General features: G+C 29.8%; 2 protein-coding genes across 3 annotated transcripts in view; both read left to right on the top strand.

The window, feature by feature from the left end:
• The window catches only part of LOC123269597 (protein lozenge), a 115,472-nt gene that overhangs the window by 47,165 nt on the left and 46,001 nt on the right, over nt 1–22,306 (top strand). The window lies entirely within an intron of this gene.
• LOC123269598 lies at nt 928–14,364 on the top strand (the record flags this gene model as incomplete). Its single annotated transcript, XM_044735433.1, is given in 7 exon segments — nt 928–952; nt 8,354–8,568; nt 11,820–11,987; nt 12,107–12,312; nt 13,025–13,187; nt 13,262–13,438; nt 13,499–14,364. Coding segments are annotated over 7 exon segments (1,158 nt in total), but the record flags the coding sequence as incomplete, so codon positions are not given.

Here is a 22,306-nt window from a genome sequence, read left to right as displayed (position 1 = left end):
CGTTATAGTAACTATGTTATAGTAATCGTTGCTATGGTAACTATGTCACCATATCAATGGTTACTATGTTACCATAGCAATGGTTACTATGGCAACGGTTACTATGACAACAGTTATCACAGCAACGGTTACTATGGTAGCCATTGTCGTAGTAACCGTTGCTATGGTAACTATGTATATGTTACAGTAACTATGTTGTAGTAATCGTTGCTATGGTAACTATGTTACCATAGCAATGGTTATTATGGCAACGGTTACCATAGCAACGGTTACTATGACAATTATTATTATAGCAACGGTTTTTATGGTAGCCATTATTATAGAAATTGTTGCTATGGTAACTATTTTACCATAGCAACGATTACCGTAGCAACGGTTACTATTACAATGGTTACCATAGCAACGGTTACTATAGTAGCCGTTGTCATAGTAACCATTGCTTTGGTAACGATTACCATAGCAAAGGTTACCATAGCAACGGTTACTATGACAACATTTACCATAGCAACGGTTACTATGGCAACGGTTAAATATTAATAAGATGAATTTATAAAAATGTTGATTAATTAAATTGTCGACAATAAACATTTCATCATTTTTACTCGAATTTTTACACCAAAAAATCATTTTTAAATTTGCATCAGGTTATTGCCACCCAGTAACCCTAAACAATTTTTATAATTATATTTTTTGAGGTTTAACTTCAAAAATATTAAAAATATGAAAAAAACCCAAGATACATCTTTTGTAGAGATTAAAATTTCCTACAAAATAAGTCTCATAAATTTTCCATATTTTTTATATTTAACCCAAAATTTGAAGTTTAAAATTTTTAATGATTAAAATATAGTTTTTTTTAATAAGATAAATTTTTTTCAGATTTTAACGATAATACCTGAGAAAAAGCGTGCTAAGCTCACAACCTACCCTGGATATTCAAGCTTATCAACATGTGGGCAATTAAAAGTAACTAGAATAAAACTACCGTCCGCGTAACAAGTTATTAATAGTTAAGTGAGTATATAAAGATGATTAATTACCGACACTTATTATTACTAGTTTAAAGCTTTTAATGAATTTGTCTTGATGACCTTCTGTCAGACATTGCCGAGCTCCGAAGGTGAGCGCAGTCGTGCGACCTAGATTCTTCCTTTAAACTAGAGAAGATAGAGATAGAAAGTTATGTGATGTATTTCTATAATATTAAGAAAATGTTTTACATTTGCCGACATGTGTGGAAAAGAGAGGGAAAGTATCCAAGTAACATCATAGGCGCCCAAGAAAGTACTCGAGGAGCGTAACGAGCGGCAGACAAGATGGCGAAAAAAAATTTGTGTTTATATATATTACTGAAAACAAAATGGTCAGATAAGAAGAAGGAGACAAAAGAAGCGCGGGAGAAAAAAGAGGATACTTTCCCGGTTCGGCTTTGTTTACTCATCTCTTATTGCTCTCGAGTGTTAAAGGGAAAGACTGCACGGTTTTGCTGGAAAGCTGTTCCTGGTTCTTCAGAGTGCCAAGGGAGGATTTCACTTTGTACTCTCTAACTTGGTAACAATAACAATGACTTGGTCAAACATTTGTGATAAGGAGATTTGAATATACAATGCAAATTTAACTAACTACTAACTTAAGTTTGTTTTATTCTTAAAAGTGGCGTAATTTTATTTACACGCACTGCTATTACTTATTTCTCAATTGTTTTTATTGCAACTTGAGAAATTTTGATCGTTTATTTTTTACTGAAGTTAATTCTCACGTTTTTTAATTGACGAATTTAACTTAATTCAAAAAAATTATTTTAAATTAAAAATGCTCTATTTTTAGATACATAATTAAGAAATTACCTTGTTTTTGGTGAACTATTGACATTTTTAAAGATATAAGCTCATCCTGATGTTACACTCATCAAAAGCTTTCATTTGAGTACCCACATGCATTTTTATATATTTTTCATATATACATATATATTAGGGTGGCGCAAAAAAACCGACTATTTTTTTTTTTGAGTCTCGAGTGAAAAAATGTTAGTTTTTGATGTTTTAAGAGCCCTCACCAAAGGACAGCTCGAAAAAAAATTTTTAAGAGGTCACTCCAAATTTTTTAAAATTTCAAAAATCGAATTTTTTTTTTTTTTAATTTTTTTTCTGGTTACGGTATAATTTTATAGACCAAAAAAAAATAAGTTTCTGAAAGTTTCAGTTCAAAATTTAAATTTTGAAAGGTCGCTCATAATTTTTTTTTTTTTTCTTTAATTAGTCATATCGCCGACTTGTAAACCATTGGGAGTGGTACGTTGGGGTCTTTTGGTTTGAAAAAATCTTAACCTACGCGGTAAGGTCAAATCTCAACCAAGCTGGTTTCTAAGACCAGCTTGGGATTCAGAACCCACGCAGCAGTTGATTAAATAAAATTATTAAATTAAAAAAAATTATATTTTCTATGTTGTGCTTGCATTTTTAGTTCATCTCGTGATGTATTTTTATCGATTATTGTAATAAATAAAAAAATGCATGGAATTTTAATTCGAATAGTAAAGGTCGCTCGAAAAAAATCCTAAACTAATGCACTAATAAATTGAAAAAATTATGAGCGACTTTTCAAAATTCAAATTTTGAACTGAAATTTTCAGAAACTTATTTTTTTATCTATAAAATTATACCGTAACGAGAAAAAAATTTAAAAAAAATTCGATTTTTGACGATTTTTGAATTTTAAAAAATTTGAGTGACATCTTAAAAATTTTTTAAGCTGTCTTTGGAGAGAGCTCTTAAAACATCAAAACTAACATTTTTCACTCGAGACTTAAAAAAAATAGTCGGTTTTGCGACACCTAGCACATACATATATATATATATGTATATATATATATATATATATATATTAGTATATATATATATATGCTATATATATATATATATATGAAAAATTGATGTGACTACTCAAATGAAAGGTCTTGATGAGAGTAATGTCAGAATGAGCTTATATCTCTAAAAATGTCAATAGTTCACGAGATACAAGGTCATTTCTTAATTATGTATCATATATTGTTAAATTGCTCTGTACTTTCTTGAATATTGATGTTTTTGAGAATATAAGCTCATCCCGATGTTACACTCATTGAAACCTTTCGTTTGAGTACCCACATCAATTTTTCATATATTTTATATATTTATATATATTATATATATGTATATATGATAAATATATCAAAAATACATGTGGGTATTCAAATGAAAGCTCTTAATGTGTGCAATAATGTGTGCAATTTAACAAATATCTCGAACTATTGACAAATAAATTTTACTCATATATTTAAAATTTTTTAATCAAAATTTTCAACAACAAAATAATTTTATTGATTCAAAATACTTTTTATTTTTTTCAAAATTTTGTTATAGTCCGAAATATTTATTGAAAAATAATTAAACTTTACTCTATTATTTGAAACTTATGAATCAAAATTCTCAAAAAATTTTAAAGGCTGGAATATTATTTCCAAACCAAAATATTTTGTTTTTTTGTTAATTTTAAAGGTAACCCTTGAAAATTTTCACAATATTTAAGGTTAGAGAGCTCAAAAATTTACTTACTAGTTAATTTTTGTCAAAAAATTCCAAAAACTCTTAAAAATAATTTTTTTTTTCAAAAGTTATCTCAAAAGAACGTAACTTTATTCTCAAAACACTTTATTTCAATTAGATTTGTAAAAATCAAAGATTAATGGACCTTAGTTTCCCATGGAAGAATAGTTGATTCCTTTGTTCGCCATGAATGCTCTTTCGTTCGTAATTTGTGATTCAAATGACTTAAATTAAAAAAAACCTTTACAGTCGTCCCATAAAACGTAATTTTGTTGAAAAGCAGTAACCTTGAATTAAAACCAATGGAAGTAAAAGGGTGAAAAGATAATGCCTGAAAACAAAGGCTTGAAAGGGAGTGGAGATCAGCGAAGTGTAGCAGCGTCTCAAGGCCTATAAAAATTAAAATAAACACTGTTTTATAACAAAATTATCGTTATTACCTACTTTTACTATAAAATGTCTGCACTTACCTCGGATTTAGAGAGATAATAACTGTTATTAGATAGGATTGCTCTAATCTAGCGTACGACGCTGACACTCATATCTCAATTCTTAATTCTGAGCCTCAAAAGATTGAGAATTAAATTAAACTAACTACTTTGCAGTCACTATGTGACTGCTGTGACTAGTGAACTATAAATAAATAAAATTTTTCTTTATTAAATAATGAATTTTATTAAATTGCACTGTACTTTTTTAACTATTGACATTTTTAAAGATATAAGCTCATCACTATGTTATACTTATCAAGAGCTTTTATTTGAGTACCCACATCAATTTTTCATATATTTTTCATATATACATATATATAATATTTATAAATATATGAAAAATTGATGCGGGTACTCAAATGAAAGGTCTTGATAAGAGTAATGTCAGAATGAGCTTATATCTCTAAAAATGTCAATAGTTCACGAGATACAAGGTTATTTCTTAATTATGTATCATATATTGTTAAATTGCATTGTACTTTCTTAAATATTGAAGTTTTTAAAGATATAAGCTCATACTAATGTTACACTCATCAAGAGCTTTCATTTGAGTACCTACATGCATTTTTGATATATTTTTCATATATACATATATATAAAATATATAATATATATAAATATATGAAAAATTGATGTGGGTACTCAAATGAAAGGTTTTGATGAGTATAACATCAGAATGAGCTTATATCTTAAAAAATGTCCATAGTTCACAAAATACTAGGTCATTTCTTAATTATGTATCTTATATATTGTTGAATTGAACTGTATTTTCTTAAATATTGAAGTTTTTAAAGATATGAGCTCATCCCGATGTTACACTCATCAAGAACTTTCATTTGAGTACCCACATCAATTTTTCATATATTTTTCATATATACATATATATAATATATATAGTATATAATATATAAATAGATATTATATACAAATAGATATATAAAATATATAAAAAATTGATGTGGGTACTCAAATGAAAGGTTTTGATGAGTATAACATCAGAATGAGCTTATATCTTAAAAAATGTCAACCGTTCACAAGATACAAGGTCATTTCTTAATTATATATCTTATATATTGTTAAATTGCACTGAACTTTCTTAATTATTGACGTTTTTAAAAATATAAGCTCATCCTAATGCTATACTCATCAAGAGCTTTTATTTGAGTACCCACATCAATTTTTCATATATTTATATATATATATATATATATACAAATATATGAAAAATTGATACGGGTACTCAAATGAAAGTTTTTGATGAGTATAACATCAGAATGAGCTTATATCTTTAAAAATGTCGATAGTTCACAAGATACAAGATTATTTCTTAATTATGTATCTTATATATTGTTAAATTGCACTGTATTTTCTTAAATATTGAAGTTTTTAAAGATATGAGCTCATCCCGATGTTACACTCATTGAAACCTTTCGTTTGAGTACCCACATCAATTTTTCATATATTTTATATATTTATATATATTATATATATGTATATATGATAAATATATCAAAAATACATGTGGGTATTCAAATGAAAGGTCTTGATAAATGTATCATCGGGATGAGCTTATATCTTTAAAAATGTCAATAGTTCACGAGATACAAGGTCATTTCTTGATTATGTATCTAAAGATAGAGCTTCTTTAAATGCAACCTAAATACTTATCATCATAAATTGACTATTGGTCAAATTTAACTATAAAAACCCATTTTATCACTTAAACACACTAGCCACAAAATTTTTCATATTGTCTTAATAATATAGCTTACATCGAAGGATAATTAAGTGATAGAAAGACCGTTAGAAAAATAATTATTGTAATAAAAACCGAGCAAACAATATCTGTTCCACGTTCGTGTTATGGTATGTTGCCAAGAACAGTTATGGATCGGAGAATGATTGGCCAATTGTTATCCTAGAGACTATCCACGATCTACAGCCAAGGGATAAAGAGAATAACGGAATGCAGAACGGTTTGTCGGAATAGTTCTTCTTGTCCAGGATATCTTGTCTAGGATAAGAGAAACGATTAACCAGATATAAAACCCGCAATGAAAATTGCAGGGAAATGGGCCTATTGGTCACGTCCAGATATGTCCTGCGGATGCATGTTTATGGGAACTATCAGTTATTTGTTGCTGTTTTGTTTTATTATTCACCGCTCGTCAGCACGTACTAGAATCAATGGATTCTCAAAGTGCTATCAGCATACTACGTACAACACAACATTATCCAATCTCTAGCACGTGCTTACTCTTTCCATTCACTAGCTACTAAAAATACGGTTCTACTTTCCGGTTTTGTTTTTTATTGGTGAATTATGTCAATTGGATTAAAATTTATGGGTAAATTTTTTTTCTAAGCTGAATTTATGTCAAAAGAAGAAAAAAATTATCCTAATCTGGCATTTGAAGGATTGAAAATCAAAAATATTAAAAAATTATAAGAAAGCTTTATAAATTTTTTATAATTCTGATATTTAATCCCAGAAATCATTTTTAAGGAGATCCAAGTACCCTAGTGTAAAGAATGTCTATAAAAAAATAATACGTAGAAATACTTTTTTTATTGAATTAATACTACTTAATTGTATAAACCTGCAAAATATAATCGTTTAAATCCGTACCAGTTAATTATAATCGATGGAAAATTCTCAAAACTGGTGAGAGAGAAATCAGCTGTTAGAACTGAAGCCGCCATTGAAGATATTAAACCGCGGGATATTCAAAACTTTTGAATTTTGGCGGGAATTTCAAACTTTAAGGAGATCTAAGTACCCTGCTAGTATAAAGAATGTCTGTAAAAAAATAATACGTAGAAATACTTTTGTTATCTTAAAATTAATTTTTAAATTAATTAATAACATTTGTTGAGAAAATTTCCGATAAATTTACTCATTAAATAATTATTAACATTTAATTGACTAATAAAAAATATAGCACTCTGAATTACCGGTATACACTTGACAACACAAAAAGAGTGTCCCTAACCTTCAAATTTATTTATGTTTACTGTCTAACTAAAATGACTAAGATCTTCTAGCATTTAAAAAACCGCGGTTACTTATGCGCATGAGTAACTGCGCAAGCGGTGTTGCCAAGTCAAATACAAGACTTTAAACAACGCAAGTTCCGAGTGATTTTTTTATAAAAAATCTAAAATATCTCCGTAATACATTCGGAAAGCTGCTTTTTTTATTGTTTTAATCGAAAGCTTATTATTTTTTCAATCAAATTCAATGAAAATAAAATTTTTTTAAAATCGTTAATTGCATTAAATTCTTAACCAAATACCGGCTGGTGGAATCTCTATTTCATGTAAAAATTACAATTTTACCTAATTATTTAATTAATCCCGGAAACTTACTGTGTTTTAATTTTTTTATTAATTATTTAACAGGTTATTGGTACCCGAAAAAATTGTTTCAATTATTGTTTTTGAGCTCTAACTTAAAAAGTATCGAAGATACGAAAAAAACACAAGATACAAATCAAATTTCCTACAAAAAATTATATTTAACCTAAAAAATCATTTCTAAAATAACAACACAATTTTCGACCCAAAATATGTAATCATTAATATTTTCTATGAATCCTCTTAGTAAATTCCGAGATTAAAGATAAAAAAGCAGTTAGTCAAATAAAAAACCTTGTACATTAGCGAAGCGATTTTAGGCGCTGATGTAATCTCCGGAGAGTTCGTTGAACTCATAAGGATGGCGTTAGCGTCACGTTCTTATATCTTAGCAAGTACTATTCCTCTATAACTAACAGCTGGTTTCTTGTAATAGCGTTACAACCATCTATATGGCCAAACTAGTCAGGTTGGTTGCCCGTTTTAAGTGTCCCTCTACCAAACATTATTCTTGCAGTATAGTATATATATTATAAATGCAAAGCTTACCAGGAAGCCGGTAGTTATGATTATAAACCCACAGGAATGCAATGTCAAGCTAGATACCCTTGCGGTATTTCGCGTAGCGCTAATTGCTTGAAGGTTATAATCCAACGGTGGGTTTAAATCCAAACCGTTATCGCATCCTTACCATTAAAAGTATATCCTTACCTATAACAATAACAATTTTAATATTTTCACAAACATATCCTCAGTCAAGTTCACAACTTTCCCATAATTGTTCATCGGCAATGACAATATTTAACGACTCTTTGTTCTTAGCACTAATCACCAAATTTACCTTCGCGTGGGAAGACACAAGATTCATGTGAAGTTCATTCTTCATCCACTGTGTTGCTAATTGTACTTTGTTGATTTCAGCGACTGTTGCAGTAGCAAGTACTGTCAGGATCGAATGTGCCAGCGAGTCGATAATCGTCCACATTTCCACGGAAGGGAACACTGATTTCCATGGATTGGTCTATCCTAGAGGATTATCCAAAAATAGCTCCTGTTTGCAGGAATACAAGAGCCAACCAGCGCCAATTACATATCGGCTGCCTCTTAGGTCTTGCAATACTATGCCAACGGAATTGGTAAGAATTTCCAACATCTTGCTTCCTTTTCATCAATATAATCTCTTCAATAGGGTGCGGCAAAATTTAATCTCAAATAGCAACCTTTTAAAATTGGAATTTTGAGTTCCGCATTTAGCAGGAGTTAGGTTTGGGCATTTCCTGAGATATTTTGATATGTCAGGATTTATTTGATGCTTACATAATTGTTTAACAGGAGTTTTGTTGAAGCAATTTTTCTGGGACTTAAAAATTTCAAAATTTGGCCAAACGAAACTCCTGTTAAAAATCTCTGTGAATATCAAATAAATTGTGACACACCAAAATATATCAGGAAATGCCCAAATACAGCTGCTGTTAAAAGCGAAACTTAAAATTTCAATTTTAAAAGGTTGCTTTTAGAGATTAAATTTTGACGCACCCTAATTTGAGGCACTTGGATATTATCCAAGTTAAAATTTTAATTGTAAATTTAACATATTGGACGTTAAAATCTTCATTTGGACGTTTCGAACGTTAAAAACGTTAATTAAATGTATTCAACGTATTGTAAACGTAAATCAAACCAATAAGGAATGAAAATAAGTAATATCTAATAAAAGGTAGATTTAATATAATCCATGATTTTAATCACAATATTTAGATGACATTCAGCTTCTTAAATTAATTGTTGAAAAGTAAATTTATTATAGGATAAATTAAAGAGAATTTTATAAGCTTTGAAATGAAATGCAGAAAAACGAGTTATCATTTCTGAATTAAAAATTATTTACTATAAAAGTCACCAAACACGTGATTTTTTACATCGAAAATTTCAAATTAGCTGCCATTTCTAAACTATTCAATGGATTTAGCTCATTTTTGAACTCATTCAAGCTAATTGTGCACAGCACAAGTCTACCAAGTTTCATAAAGATTCATTAAGAATTGTAAGAGTAATCGTGTTTACAAGCCGCGTTAAGTGCTTGTCTGAAACTGATTTAAATGACATTCAACTTCTTCAATTTTTATTGTAATAATTGAAAAGTAAATTTATTATAGGTTAAATTAAAAAGAATTTAATAAGCTTTAAAATAAAATGTAGAAAAACGATCTATCATTTTTTAATGAAAAGTTATTCCCTGGTAAAGCCACCAAACACGTGATTTTTTCAAATGGCTGCCATTTCTAAACTATTTGATGAATTTAGCTCATTTTTGAACTCATTCAAGCTGATTGTCTGTAGAAGAATATATAAACTTCCAAATCAATGACATTTTTAAGCCTTACTCGACTTAATAATTAATATAGGGACGAAATTTTATGTAAATTTTGACACAAAGGCCAATGCAACAGTTAGATTTTATGGAATCTACCGAAAAATGTATTTTCAATTCGGTTGGAGAGAATTTCAGTTTTTTGGTTTAAATTTAATCATTTGAGCTTCTCAAATCTTCAAAATATTTTCAAAATGCAAATAAAAATCAATTAATCTGATAGTTTTTATAGATCCCAAGACATCGAAATTGGATAAGAATGTAACTCTTAAAAATCAATCTGAATTTAGTAACTTCCTGTTAATTAAATAAGCAAGAAACTAAAAATTAACCCAATCAAATCTTTGGAAGAAGCTTTTAGCTAAATCTTAGCCCATAAGCTATTTTTTACGGATTTGTAAATGTTAGTTTCTTTCTAACTTTCGCTTTTTACTATTGATCATATATTTTCTTTTAAACTAGAAATTCAAATTGCGCGCATAAATCTGAACCAATAAGGAATTAATGTCCATATTTTCGACTTATTTCGATACTAAGCTACCTTCAATCAACCATCAATTTTAATATATAAGAAACAGTTAAATTCTTTTTTGAAAATATCGGATCTATATTTTTTGCGTCCAATACGTTAAACTGATGTTTTAAATGTTTAGATGTTTCACGATTTGAACGTTTGTAACGTTTAATACGTTGAATTTACGACTTAAATTTCAACTCGGGATATTAACTAATTTCCAAAGAAGCCTTCCTTCAAGAATTAGACATAAATCCTTGAATCGGGGCCTAGATGTCCCAATATAACGGCACAACCTGAGTACACATGGTGAATGTCAAAAGTATTAGCGTTTGTAAAATACTCACAAAAGTATATTCCGTTACGTGATGTTACGTTGGTTGCGCGTTTATCGTCCTTACATTACGTGCCAACCTCTTGTAGATCGTTTCCCTTGCCGCTCCATAACTGGACCGTTATGTGACCGTACGCTGTTAACCAACTACTGCATAAGATTGCATTGCTACTTTGTAATAACCACTTCTAATAAAACGATCCTGCTTAATGAAGGTATGTAATAAGGAATATATCGCTAATTAACTGGACTGTTAATTAGTCCCATCAGAACCAGTTTTCCACTTCATCCACTTCTGGGTAGCACATCCGAGATAGCTTCCATTGGAAGCTCATCGATTTAGTGCAAAATATAATACCACAATAAGTAAGTTAACACTTATTTAAAACCGGTCCTGCTATAATGCAGTGTAGCAGAAATTGCTCAAGGTCAAAAGCCTTATCGCACGCGAACCAGAGCCTCGGAACAGAATAGCATCCGCGGTAGAGACAAAGAATCTGGTATAGTTTCTTCCAAGACCTTGACTATAGTATGTGAAAATTATAGAGGTTGCTTGTTGCTTGTTGCTTGTTGCTTTTCTCTACTATAATTCTATGAGATACTCATCAGAGCCTTCTAACCGAAGGATATCGAAGATTACTCATCGTATCCTTTACAATCTCCAAGGACTCTAAACTACAGTCTGCTAACTATACCCATAATTATTTGCAAATAATAAACCAATTTCTTCTCACATGAGTTGCTTTCAATCAAATCTAGAATTTAGAATAGAAGTGCAAATAAGTTCAGTTTTCCGGTGTAAGTTTAATTAATCGAAATGACCGGGCATCGAACCTAGCAACAGATCCTGGAGGCTGGAGATATTCCGAGAATAGAAAATAAATAAAATAAAGAGTGGATCGTTAAGCTGAAAGCACAACAAGACCAAGAAGGCGTACGAAGAAGGCGAGCTAAAAGGAAAATAAATATTCGAGATGCCAATGACCCTTTCTTCAAGCTATTCCAAATGACCTCGCCAAGGATATCTGCGCTCTAATATACTAAATTACATAGTTCATTTTTTGATGATTCATTTAACAATAGCTCTTTATTAAATTACATTCCATGATAAATGATAGCTTGTGCTATTCCTAGAACCAGATTACTAACGACCATAACTTTGTTCTAGGACGACGGAGGAATAGAGTACTTCAACACAATTGTAGTTCAACCGCATTTGAAGCTGGTTACCAATCAAGGAAGAGGTTTCCATGTTAGGTGCCGTTATCAGACGAGAGACAAAGTTGTTACGAACGACCAAACTCGCGTTGCGATGCTCCAATCCCTGCCGTTGCAGGTATGTTTCTAAATATTGCTTCCACCATCATCATCATCATCATCATCATCATCATCATCATCACCATCATCATCAGCGCCAGCAGCATCTTCATTACTAATCATGAAAATTGATTCTAGGATACGGCGCCAATACCTGGGTGTACCATGAAGATATTCAGCGGAGATCCAACCCGCCATCACGTAGCGGAAAACGTTAAAATTGGAGATCCGCTTACCTTAGTCATCAGTATCGACAAACAAGAGATGTTCGGGTTGAAGATTTCGGATTGCATGGTCCGAGACGGTCTAGGTTGGGGAGAACAACGACTTATCAATGATGAAGGGTAAGGAAAACGTGATCAAGCGTCTTGATCTTCCAACTAAATATCCCCGACAAAATATCTCCGACAAAATATCCCCGAGAAAATATCCTTGAGACTAAATATCACAAAAAATCCATGATAAAAAGGCACAATACGGTTTTTTTTTTGGTTTTATAAAGAATCTTTATTTTCAAGGTTTAACATTTTACATATAAATATAAGTAATAAGTATTCAAATTTGGTTGTTATCTAATAATAATACTATCCAAAAATCCGTTATTAATATATTTTGTTACCTGTTCTATAAAATTTTAAATAGATTTTGCTTAACGATAATAATTAATAATGCAATGGAAAAAAAGTAATTAAAAAATCCTTATGCATTGGTACCCGAGTCGAAAAAATGAACTTAGATGAGCTTAAATGAATTGTTTCAATATCCTCTAAATTAAAATAGATAAAATAAAAATTTATCTGAAGTTAAGTAAGTATCGAATTATCGCAAAAATATGGTCCCCGATTCCTTATTGGCTGAAAAATATAGGCGCGCGAAGCGCACAATTTAAATTCCTAGTAGCAGTTAAGTTAATTTTTTCAACTCGGGTAATTTAATTATTTAAGATATTTTGTCCGGGATATTTTGTCAGAGGATCAAGAATCATGAAACCAAAAGAAAGCCTATAAAAAGTGAAGTTAACACTCAAACACTTTCCTAACCTATTTAACATTACAGATGTCCTATTGACGGCGAAATAATGGGACAATTCACATACAGCGAGGACAAAACGGAAGCAAAGGTCAATTTTCAGGCTCATAAATTTCCTTACACTGCCAGCGTTTACTACCAATGCAACGTAAGACTGTGTACCAAACATGGCGGCGGATGCTCCGATACGGTAAGTTGCCCAAATAAAACTCTAATCCAATTTGGAATAAGGTTAAGGTTCGCTAATTACCAAACTACTTACAGCCGCCATCTTGCAACGAGATCAGCAGAAGGAAGAGAGCTACCGGGAGATTAGACGACAAAGATGTCGCTTTAGACGGTACTCCGGCGACCATTGAAGTCTACAGCGGCCTCTACGTTAATGAAGCTTCGGACCTTGGCGGGAAATCTGAACTTACTGATGATGTCTTTCGAGAAAGGGTAATTTTTCAGTTTGAAGATAATAATAATTATTATTATTAATGGAAAATTCTATTGCAGACTATCGACGAAGCGGACAGCATCTGCATATCACAAAGAAGCTTCGCAATTGGAATTGCTATCGCAGGGTTGATTCTCATGATCGCTGTGGTAGCCGCCATCTTGGTTCTACTCGCTAAGAGAAGACACAAAAACATTTCGACAACCGGCTCGTCTATTTACAGCGGGCCTTATACTAACACTGCTTACAGTCACAGCAGTTAAGGTTATAATAAGCTAATAAATTGTATATTAGCGTAAATTCGCTATAGTTAATACATTTCTTGCTCAAATGGTTGCTCGTTGATAGTAAAAGACACTTTTGCTATGTTTATTGTGGAAGAAATCATAGAACTGTCTCAAACTGAACTTAAACGCTTATATGTTAATTAAGGTTAACGAAAACAAAATTAATAATTATTAAACCGAGCGTTTGGTAGTTTAAGATACTATAGAACGAATATAAAGTCATGGGTTACGGTGGCGGGTATAGTTACGTAGGTTATGTTAACTAATGATCAGAATTTTTTATTCAGACGAGAAATTATTGAGAAACAGTCGCTAAAGAGGCTTTTTTAGTGAAAAGGCCCCTTTAAGAGCGGTCTTTCTCGTCTTTTCTCAAAAATACGCAACGTGCAATATTACTCTTTGTTCAATTTTTAAGATACAAGACTCAATGCAGCGTGGTTATGTTTTGTCTCATTTATTTTGAGGTTATACGGTGGCATTGGTTCACAGTGGCATTTTTAAGTATTTTATAAGTACTTACAAAACGAATTTAATGAGTTTAGATTTTAATGACACTCTGGACCTTTATCACTCCTGACTGCGTTATTTTATTTTGTAAATAATTAATAAAACGACTAAATAAAGATATTTAATAAAAATTGTTTTATTATTATCCTTTAATTCTAATTATGCTGATAAAAGAGGTTAGGGAGTAATATAATTGATTTTTTTTTAATTTGGGAGCAAAAATATATTGTTTAATAATTAAAAATATTTATTAAAGTGAAATAAGTTAGTTGGTTATATTAAATAAATATTGTTGATGGTAATAAAGGCCGAGGAATGTTTAAATAAATATTTGTTACCACCAAACAACATTTATTAATAGTTAATAAATATTTATTAGGAGAATTTGTCGGTAGATGGCTGGACACTAGCCAACAGTTATGTCTATAGATTAGTAAGAGCAACAGCGACACCTGTACACATATCAATGTGTGTCGCTGAGCCGCCATATTGTTTGTTTGCGACGTGTCTAATTATATTGTAGGTTAAACGTTAAAGAACATCTCAACCTTTCTACCCCCACTATTTTTCTCATTGTCCAATTTTACAAATGTTCTTTTTGTTAAACTCTGATTTTTGTGATATAAAAATTTAAAAATATAAGCCTAGCTGAAATATATCATTATTAACTATTTAAATATCCCTATTAAATATTTTAAAATGGTTTATTAAATAGTAAGAAATATTTGGTACAAAACAATGTTTAAGAAATAATTTCCTATTAAGAAATGTTTATTTAATTATTTTCTAAAAAATCATTTGTTAATTAATCTTTTTAAATACTAAAAATTTGTCTCAGTTACGTGAAAAAAATTGATATTTAAACTAAAACCCAAAAATCGTGTAATTTATTTGATCAAGTGTTGCAAACTTCCAACAGGTGGCGCATGATCGCTAAATCTGCTCCTTTGTAGAGAGTTAAGGTCAAATAACTAAATTTTGGTATAAAAAATTTTCTAAAGCCCTTATCTGTCTTTTTTTAGGTTAATGAACTAATTTTCATCCGTTATACAATAATTGTCATTAATATTTTCCATAAATCACATAAAAATAAAAAATTTCATAAATAAACCTCAAAAATCAGCAGGAATGTTTAAGAAATAATTTCCTATTAAGAAATATTTATTAAATTATTTTCTAATAAATCATTTGTTAATTAATCTTTTTAAATACTAAAAATTTTTCTCAGTTACGTGAAAAAAATTGATATTTAAACTAAAACCCAAAAATCGTGTAATTTATTTGATCAAAAGTGTTGCAAACTTCCAACAGGTGGCGCATGATCGCTAAATCTGCTCCTTTGTAGATAGTTTAGGTCAAAAATAACTAAATTTAGATATAAAAATTTTTCCAAAGCCCTTATCTGTCTTTTTTTAGATTAATGACCTAATTTTCATCCGTGATACAATAATTGTCATTAATATTTTCTATAAATCACATGAAAATAAAAAATTTCATAAATAAACCTTAAATATAAATAAGTAGATACAAGAAAGCTTGTGAGGCGCCATCTAGTGTCAAAAAATTGAATCTTCCTATGACGTAATACTTATTTCTTCTTAAAAAAATTTCAGGAGCCGTCATAACTTAAACAGTAATTAATAAATAAATAATTATATTTATTTATAATATTAAATGGTCAATAATATAAATATATTTAAATAATTATTAATGTGCAAAGCGACTAACCTGAAAAAAATTATTTGTCGTATTAAATTGGTCCAATATAACAAATGAAAATAAAGAAGAAGATACAAATTATTTTTAGTATTAGTTTAAATAATTTATTTAATTAAATGTAAATATATTTTTATCGAAAAAATTTAATATATTTAACGAGTACTTATTTTAAATATAATTACAGTAGAAACTCAATATTTCTACAAGCTAGGTTAATATTTCTGCAACAAAAAAACATCGGCAGAAAAATAATCGAGATTCTACTATAATTAATAATTAATAATAATATATTTATGTATTTATAATTATAATAATAATAATAATATAATTATTAATATACTATTCTATTTAATCTAACAATAAGAAAAAAAGCATTTTTTATTAATTAGTTAACTGGATTCTATGTACAAATATTTTTACAAGTAACAACGAAGAAGAAATAAAAATAATTATTGTTTTAAAAACTATTCTAGTTCCTGAGAAAAAAAATGTTTCTATTTATTATTTTAATTAGTTTTTCTAGACAGTAAATGAATGATGATATGATAGACTCTAATGATCAAAAATAAATAATTAAAATTAAAATATTTAGATTCTAAAACTACGCTAATAAAATCAAAGGTACAAAAAAATTCCGATATTAATATTATTTATTTGAAGAATAATTTATCGTGTATAATTAATGAAATTTTTTATTTTAATTAGCATCCCAGGAGTATTCATTCTATCGTAGACTAATGGGAATCCCCGAAAATCTAGATAGGCACACGTTAACCTTAAGTACAATCACCGTTATTAAGCAAAGCTGGATGGAATCATTCTTCTTATTTATTTTAGATTTTTTTTTATAATAATTTTTAATCACAGACTTTAAAACACTAAAGCTCATTAATTATTTGTTTTTTTTGTAATTATAAAAATTATTTTATATAATTGCAGTTCGAATTTTAGAGCCTCAATGTTTACACCAATCCGTGAGTCAGACGGAACAATTTGTCGTTTTTATGTTACCACCACTGACAACCTTTTTTTTTTTTGGTAAATTATAAAAAGTTAATTCGGTTTGGAAAAATATAACCTAAATTTTTAAACAGTGGTAGTAGCATTTGCGGTGTCAATTTGACACAGTAATTTTAAATGTCACTGAATATTTTATATTTTATTGCCTAATTTACAAAATATCATTTATTTTTTATTAAATTTCATTTTTTAGCCTTTTTTCTTTATTTATTTGCATTTTTAAAGAAATTTTTAGTAATTAAATGTGAAAATAGAGCAACAGCTGTTCTTACGACGCCATCTTGGCACAGCGCGCCAATTCAAGTAAATTTAAAAATAAAATATTAATTCAAATTTTGATAATTATTTACAAGTAAGGTTAACTCTATTTTTAGCCATATTTAAATTAACAATTAACATTTTTTAATTTAAAAAAAAAAAAAAAATTTTTATTTTTATTTAAATCAGAATTTTTAAATTAACATTTTTTTTTTTTTAATTAACGTTTTTTTTATCCTACTTATTTTTACGGCGCATTTATAATAAAAAATGTCGTGAAAAAAAAAAAAAATAAAGATTTTGAAGAATTTTTTTGGCGTCAAAACTTGAAAATAAATTTTGGCTTTCATGTTTTTAGATAAAATTTTTAAATTATCTTTTTTTTGATATTTTTTATTAAATGAATAAAAATAAATTAATTAATTTTGAAATTAATTAATTTTTAAATTAATGAATTAATTTTGAAATTAATTAATTTTTAAATTAATGAATTAATTTTGAAATTAATGAATTAATTTTGAAATTAATGAATTAATTTTGAAATTAATTAATTTTGAAATTAATTAATTTATTTTGAAATTAATTAATTAATTTTGAAATTAATTAATTTATTTTGAAATTAATGAATTAATTTTGAAATTAATTAATTTTGAAATTAATGAATTAATTTTGAAATTAATGAATTAATTTTGAAATTAATTAATTTATTTTGAAATTAATCAATTTATTTTGAAATTAATGAATTAATTTTGAAATTAATTAATTTATTTTGAAATTAATTAATTAATTTTGAAATTAATTAATTTTTTAATTAATTAAAAAAATGAATATTACATTTTTTCAAAAAATTTATAAATTTTTCTGAAATTTTGTAAAATTTCTCAAAATTGTCATCATTTTTTTTTTATTATTTATTTTTTTTTGTATTTTTCAAAATAAATCAAATAAAAATTTAGTTTAAAAAAATAAAAATAAAAATAATGGATTAAACTTGTAAATAATTACCCAAATTTTATCCTAAATTTTACGACATTCACGCGCGTAAAATTTATCAAAAAATAATTTTTAATGAGTATTAAATAAAAGATTAATAACAAAATTTCTATTGTAAAAATTAGCAAGCTCAATGACAATTTTTAGAAATATTTATATAGACTTATATCGATTAGAGGCATTATTAAAATATCTTAAAAATCACCCGATAGATTTTATTACAATAAAATAAAATTATTTGTTACTTAACCCCCTTAAAAATTATTTAATACTTTTTAGTTTCAATAAATTAAATTAATGATCCTCCCTAAATAATTATAAATTTTGTAATCGATTATTTAAAAAAATTATTAACGATTAAAAATAAGATTTTTAACATACAACCTTAAGGCCGGTCAGGATTTTTTAAATTTAAAATTATAATTAAAATAGATCCCTAAAAAATATTCCAAGTAAATAAAATAAAAAGCATGAACGTCCTTGAAAAAAATTTTTTTCTCTTTTTTTATTGCTTTAAAAATCTAATTATTTTTTTTTTAATTATCCAGTGACATTAAAAATAAATTTTAACATCGAATTTGTTAAAAAATCTTCCTTGAAAAAATAAAAAAATGAAATTATAAAAATTTATAAAGATTTTTTAGATAAATAATTATAATTTTAAACCTTCAAAAAATTAATTTATCGTTTATATATCTGTAAAATAGCGTTTAAAATAATTTATCATTTTTTTTATATATATATATATTTTTTTATCGTATATATTATTTAATATATAATCTGTAATTATTTAATAGCTAATTTTTATCGAGTATAATTTTAAATAAACGCTTTAGCTTATAATTAATAATTCTCGTGTTATTTTTTACACTGTAATTGGGGATGTAAGTGCAATTCCATATTTATTTGTTTTTATTAATGGTTTATAAATTTTTTTATAATAATTAAAATCGAAAAAACATTTTTTATTAATCAAATCAACAAAAACAAAAAAAAACAAACAAAATGATATATTATTATAAATAATTATAATAAAATAATAACCTAATTATTAATAAAATAAAAAGACATTTTTACATTGTTCATTTAAAACCTTACCTTACTTCTCACCCATTACTTAAATCACTTCATTGCTTGTTAATCAATACTTAACCTTACTTTCTTTCCAATAATTATAATAATACATATTATCATTATTGTTATTCATACTTTGCGGTATGTTCATTGTAGTCATTGTTTAAAATAATAATTATTATTCTTTGCTTTTGTACCAGAGGTGGCAATTTTGTTAATCATATTTTCATTCCTCAAGTGATTTTTAATTAACTAGTCAATTGCCGATGAATTAGCGATTTATTGTGACTTTAACGGTTCCTGAAAGAAATAATTAAAAAATTGAACCGTAAAATTTATAAAATTACTCTTTTTTCTCTACTCTATTTTAAAAACCGATTTTATACCTTAAGACATATTTTCCATCGGTTTAGCTTTGTAAATATACAAATAAAACATTTGAATTGATTTAAAAGAATATTTTGGGTTTAAAAATCTTCTCTAGCTTTAAAAAAAACGCTTTTGACAAAAAAAACGCCATTTTCATGTATAGTAAGTGTTAGAAAATTTCTATAGTCGGTAAAGAAGAAATGCCCGCGAAATTCAAATCAGAGCTAGAGTAGACTTTTAAATTTTATTTAGAAGGTTATAAAAACCTTTTCTAACTCTAAAAACAACTCTTTTAACCCACAAAACGCCATTTTCAAGTATAGTAAGTGTTATTTTGAAAACTTCTACAGTCAGTAAAGAAAAAATACCCGCAAAATTGAAATCAGAGCTAGATTAGACTTCTAAATTTTATTTAGAAGGTTAAAAAAATCTTTTCTAGCTCTAAAAACAATTCTTTTAACCCACAAAACGCTATTTTCTAGTATAGTAAGTGTTATTTTGAAAATTTCTACAGTCAGTAAAGAATAAATGCACGCGAAATTCAAATTAGAGCTAGAGTAGACTTAAATTCAATTTAAAACTGGTTAAGTTACCTTGCATATCTTTGGGCGGGTTTGGAGGCATAGAAGAAACTTGATAGACATTGGACCTGACGTTTGATGGCAAAGTGGTGACCTTGGACCTGAACAAACCTCAAATTAGCACAAAACTTAGAATCGAAAAGGAAGTAATTCGTACCTTTGTTTGCGAATTTTTGGTTCCTTCCATCGAAAGAGTTGGGCGTAGGACATCCAGAGTTAGAAGAGTAAGATGGAGGTCTGAAGGGACGAGGGCAACCTTGAACGACTGGTGGAGATGGTCCAGGAGCGTACTGGAGCCGGGGATTGTTCGCCATGCCTGGATGCATCAGTCTAATGTCCCCTGTATCAAAAGATCATTAGAATTCTTGATCAGGATGATCTAGGGCTTGATGAATCAATTTACCTGGCACAATATGAAGACCCTGGTACATTGGCAGTGGGTAACGCGATTGTGCTTGTGCGTTTCTGTTGTCAATGCCAGCCACGCCATTAACAGTGGGTCCATTAGGTGAGTTGGTAGGATACTCGTGACCTGGCGTGGGCGACCTGCTGGTCCGTTGAGACCCAGAAGGCGTTGACGCCCGAATCATGGGTACATTCTGTCGGAACACGAGGTTTGGCAGGTTGGGGAGGAGAGATGGCGTCATGTAGACGGCTCCAGGCGGGGCAGGAGCCGTTCCTGACAACTGATGACCGTAGGAACCAGCAGTGACCATCGTTGGCGGAGGATAGGTGCCTGAGTTGACGTACATCACCGGAATACCTGGCATTTGGTTGGACGTTGGGGTGGTTGGTGGTGTGGGGACTCGCCACATCATCGGAGGCTGCATTCCAGGTTGTCCTGAGTAGTAAGTCGGCATCATGGACAGAGGATTCTGGTAGGAGTAGTCAGTGGGTGATGGAGTGACAGCTGGCATCGAATTGTAGGAGATTGGGTAGCCGTTGACTGGATAATTGGGTCCCGTGTTAGGTGGGGTCATCGTTTGGGGGTTATACGTGTAGTTGGAGGGGAATCTTTGGTGCTGGATCGTAGAGCGGTCGTTTGAGGCCAAGGTAGATCCTGACGGAGGGACGAAGTACATTTGCTGGGGGGCTATCTGGTTAGGCGGATGAGAATGCTGTTGAGGATGCTGTCCTTGGTTAGGCGGCTGCCAGTAAGCTTGGTTATTCGGAGCATTGTGTCCGTTGGGTGGCGGAAGGGGTGGAGGAGGCGGCGGTGGAGGTGCTGGGAACGTCGGGGTGGTTTGCGACGCTTCTGACCCGGCTCTTGACTGCTCATAGACGTTCATGCCCATGAAATAACCGGAGAGATCAGTTACTTCCGATTGGGGATGAACGGTGGTTTGCATCATCATTGGGTAATTTCCGTAGACATTGTTCTGCCCGAAGACCATGTCAGGGGGCGGTGGTGGCGGTGGAGGAGGCGGTTGTTGCTGCTGTTGCTGATTTATAGCCAAGTCCGGTGGCCGTTGGATGATATTCTGGGGTTGAGCATTTGTAAATACTGGGGGATTGTAATTTAATTCGGTATTCTGAGGGTAGTTTTGGTATTGCGGATTCAATGATCCGTGAGTGCAGGGTGGCGGGGATTTAATTGGCTGGTTAAAGTCTTGAACTTGAATGGGTTGAGCCGCGGGTGGAGGACTAGCTGAGTATGGTAAAGTTGGGGACGTAGCTGTACTAGTTACTCGGTTACTAACAGCATTGTTATTGCTAACCGATGATGGTGGTGATGATTTAATAGAGTTTTTATGCTTCTTAGAACTATACTTATTAACTGGCACATTGTGTCTAGGAGATTCAGGTAATTCGGGAAATTTATCTGGGGTCTCTGACGACGGGCTTTCACGAATCTCTTCAATATCGCTGAATATCTTCGGAGGATTGTCGGGATCAAAGCGATAAAGCGTACCATCTGAATTGGTGTACGGTTGGTTGGTGCGTGGATTCATAATAACGCTACCTAGTGGTACGCTTGAGATATTAGTGACCGCCCAAATGACTGTTTCAGTGGATTGGGTGTCTATTGAGGCATTGTTATTGTTTTGACTAGATTGTA

The sequence above is a fragment of the Cotesia glomerata genome, linkage group LG7 (assembly GCF_020080835.1).
Source record: "Cotesia glomerata isolate CgM1 linkage group LG7, MPM_Cglom_v2.3, whole genome shotgun sequence".
Lineage (NCBI taxonomy): Eukaryota > Metazoa > Arthropoda > Insecta > Hymenoptera > Braconidae > Cotesia > Cotesia glomerata.
This window is presented reverse-complemented; position numbering and strand designations above follow the sequence as displayed.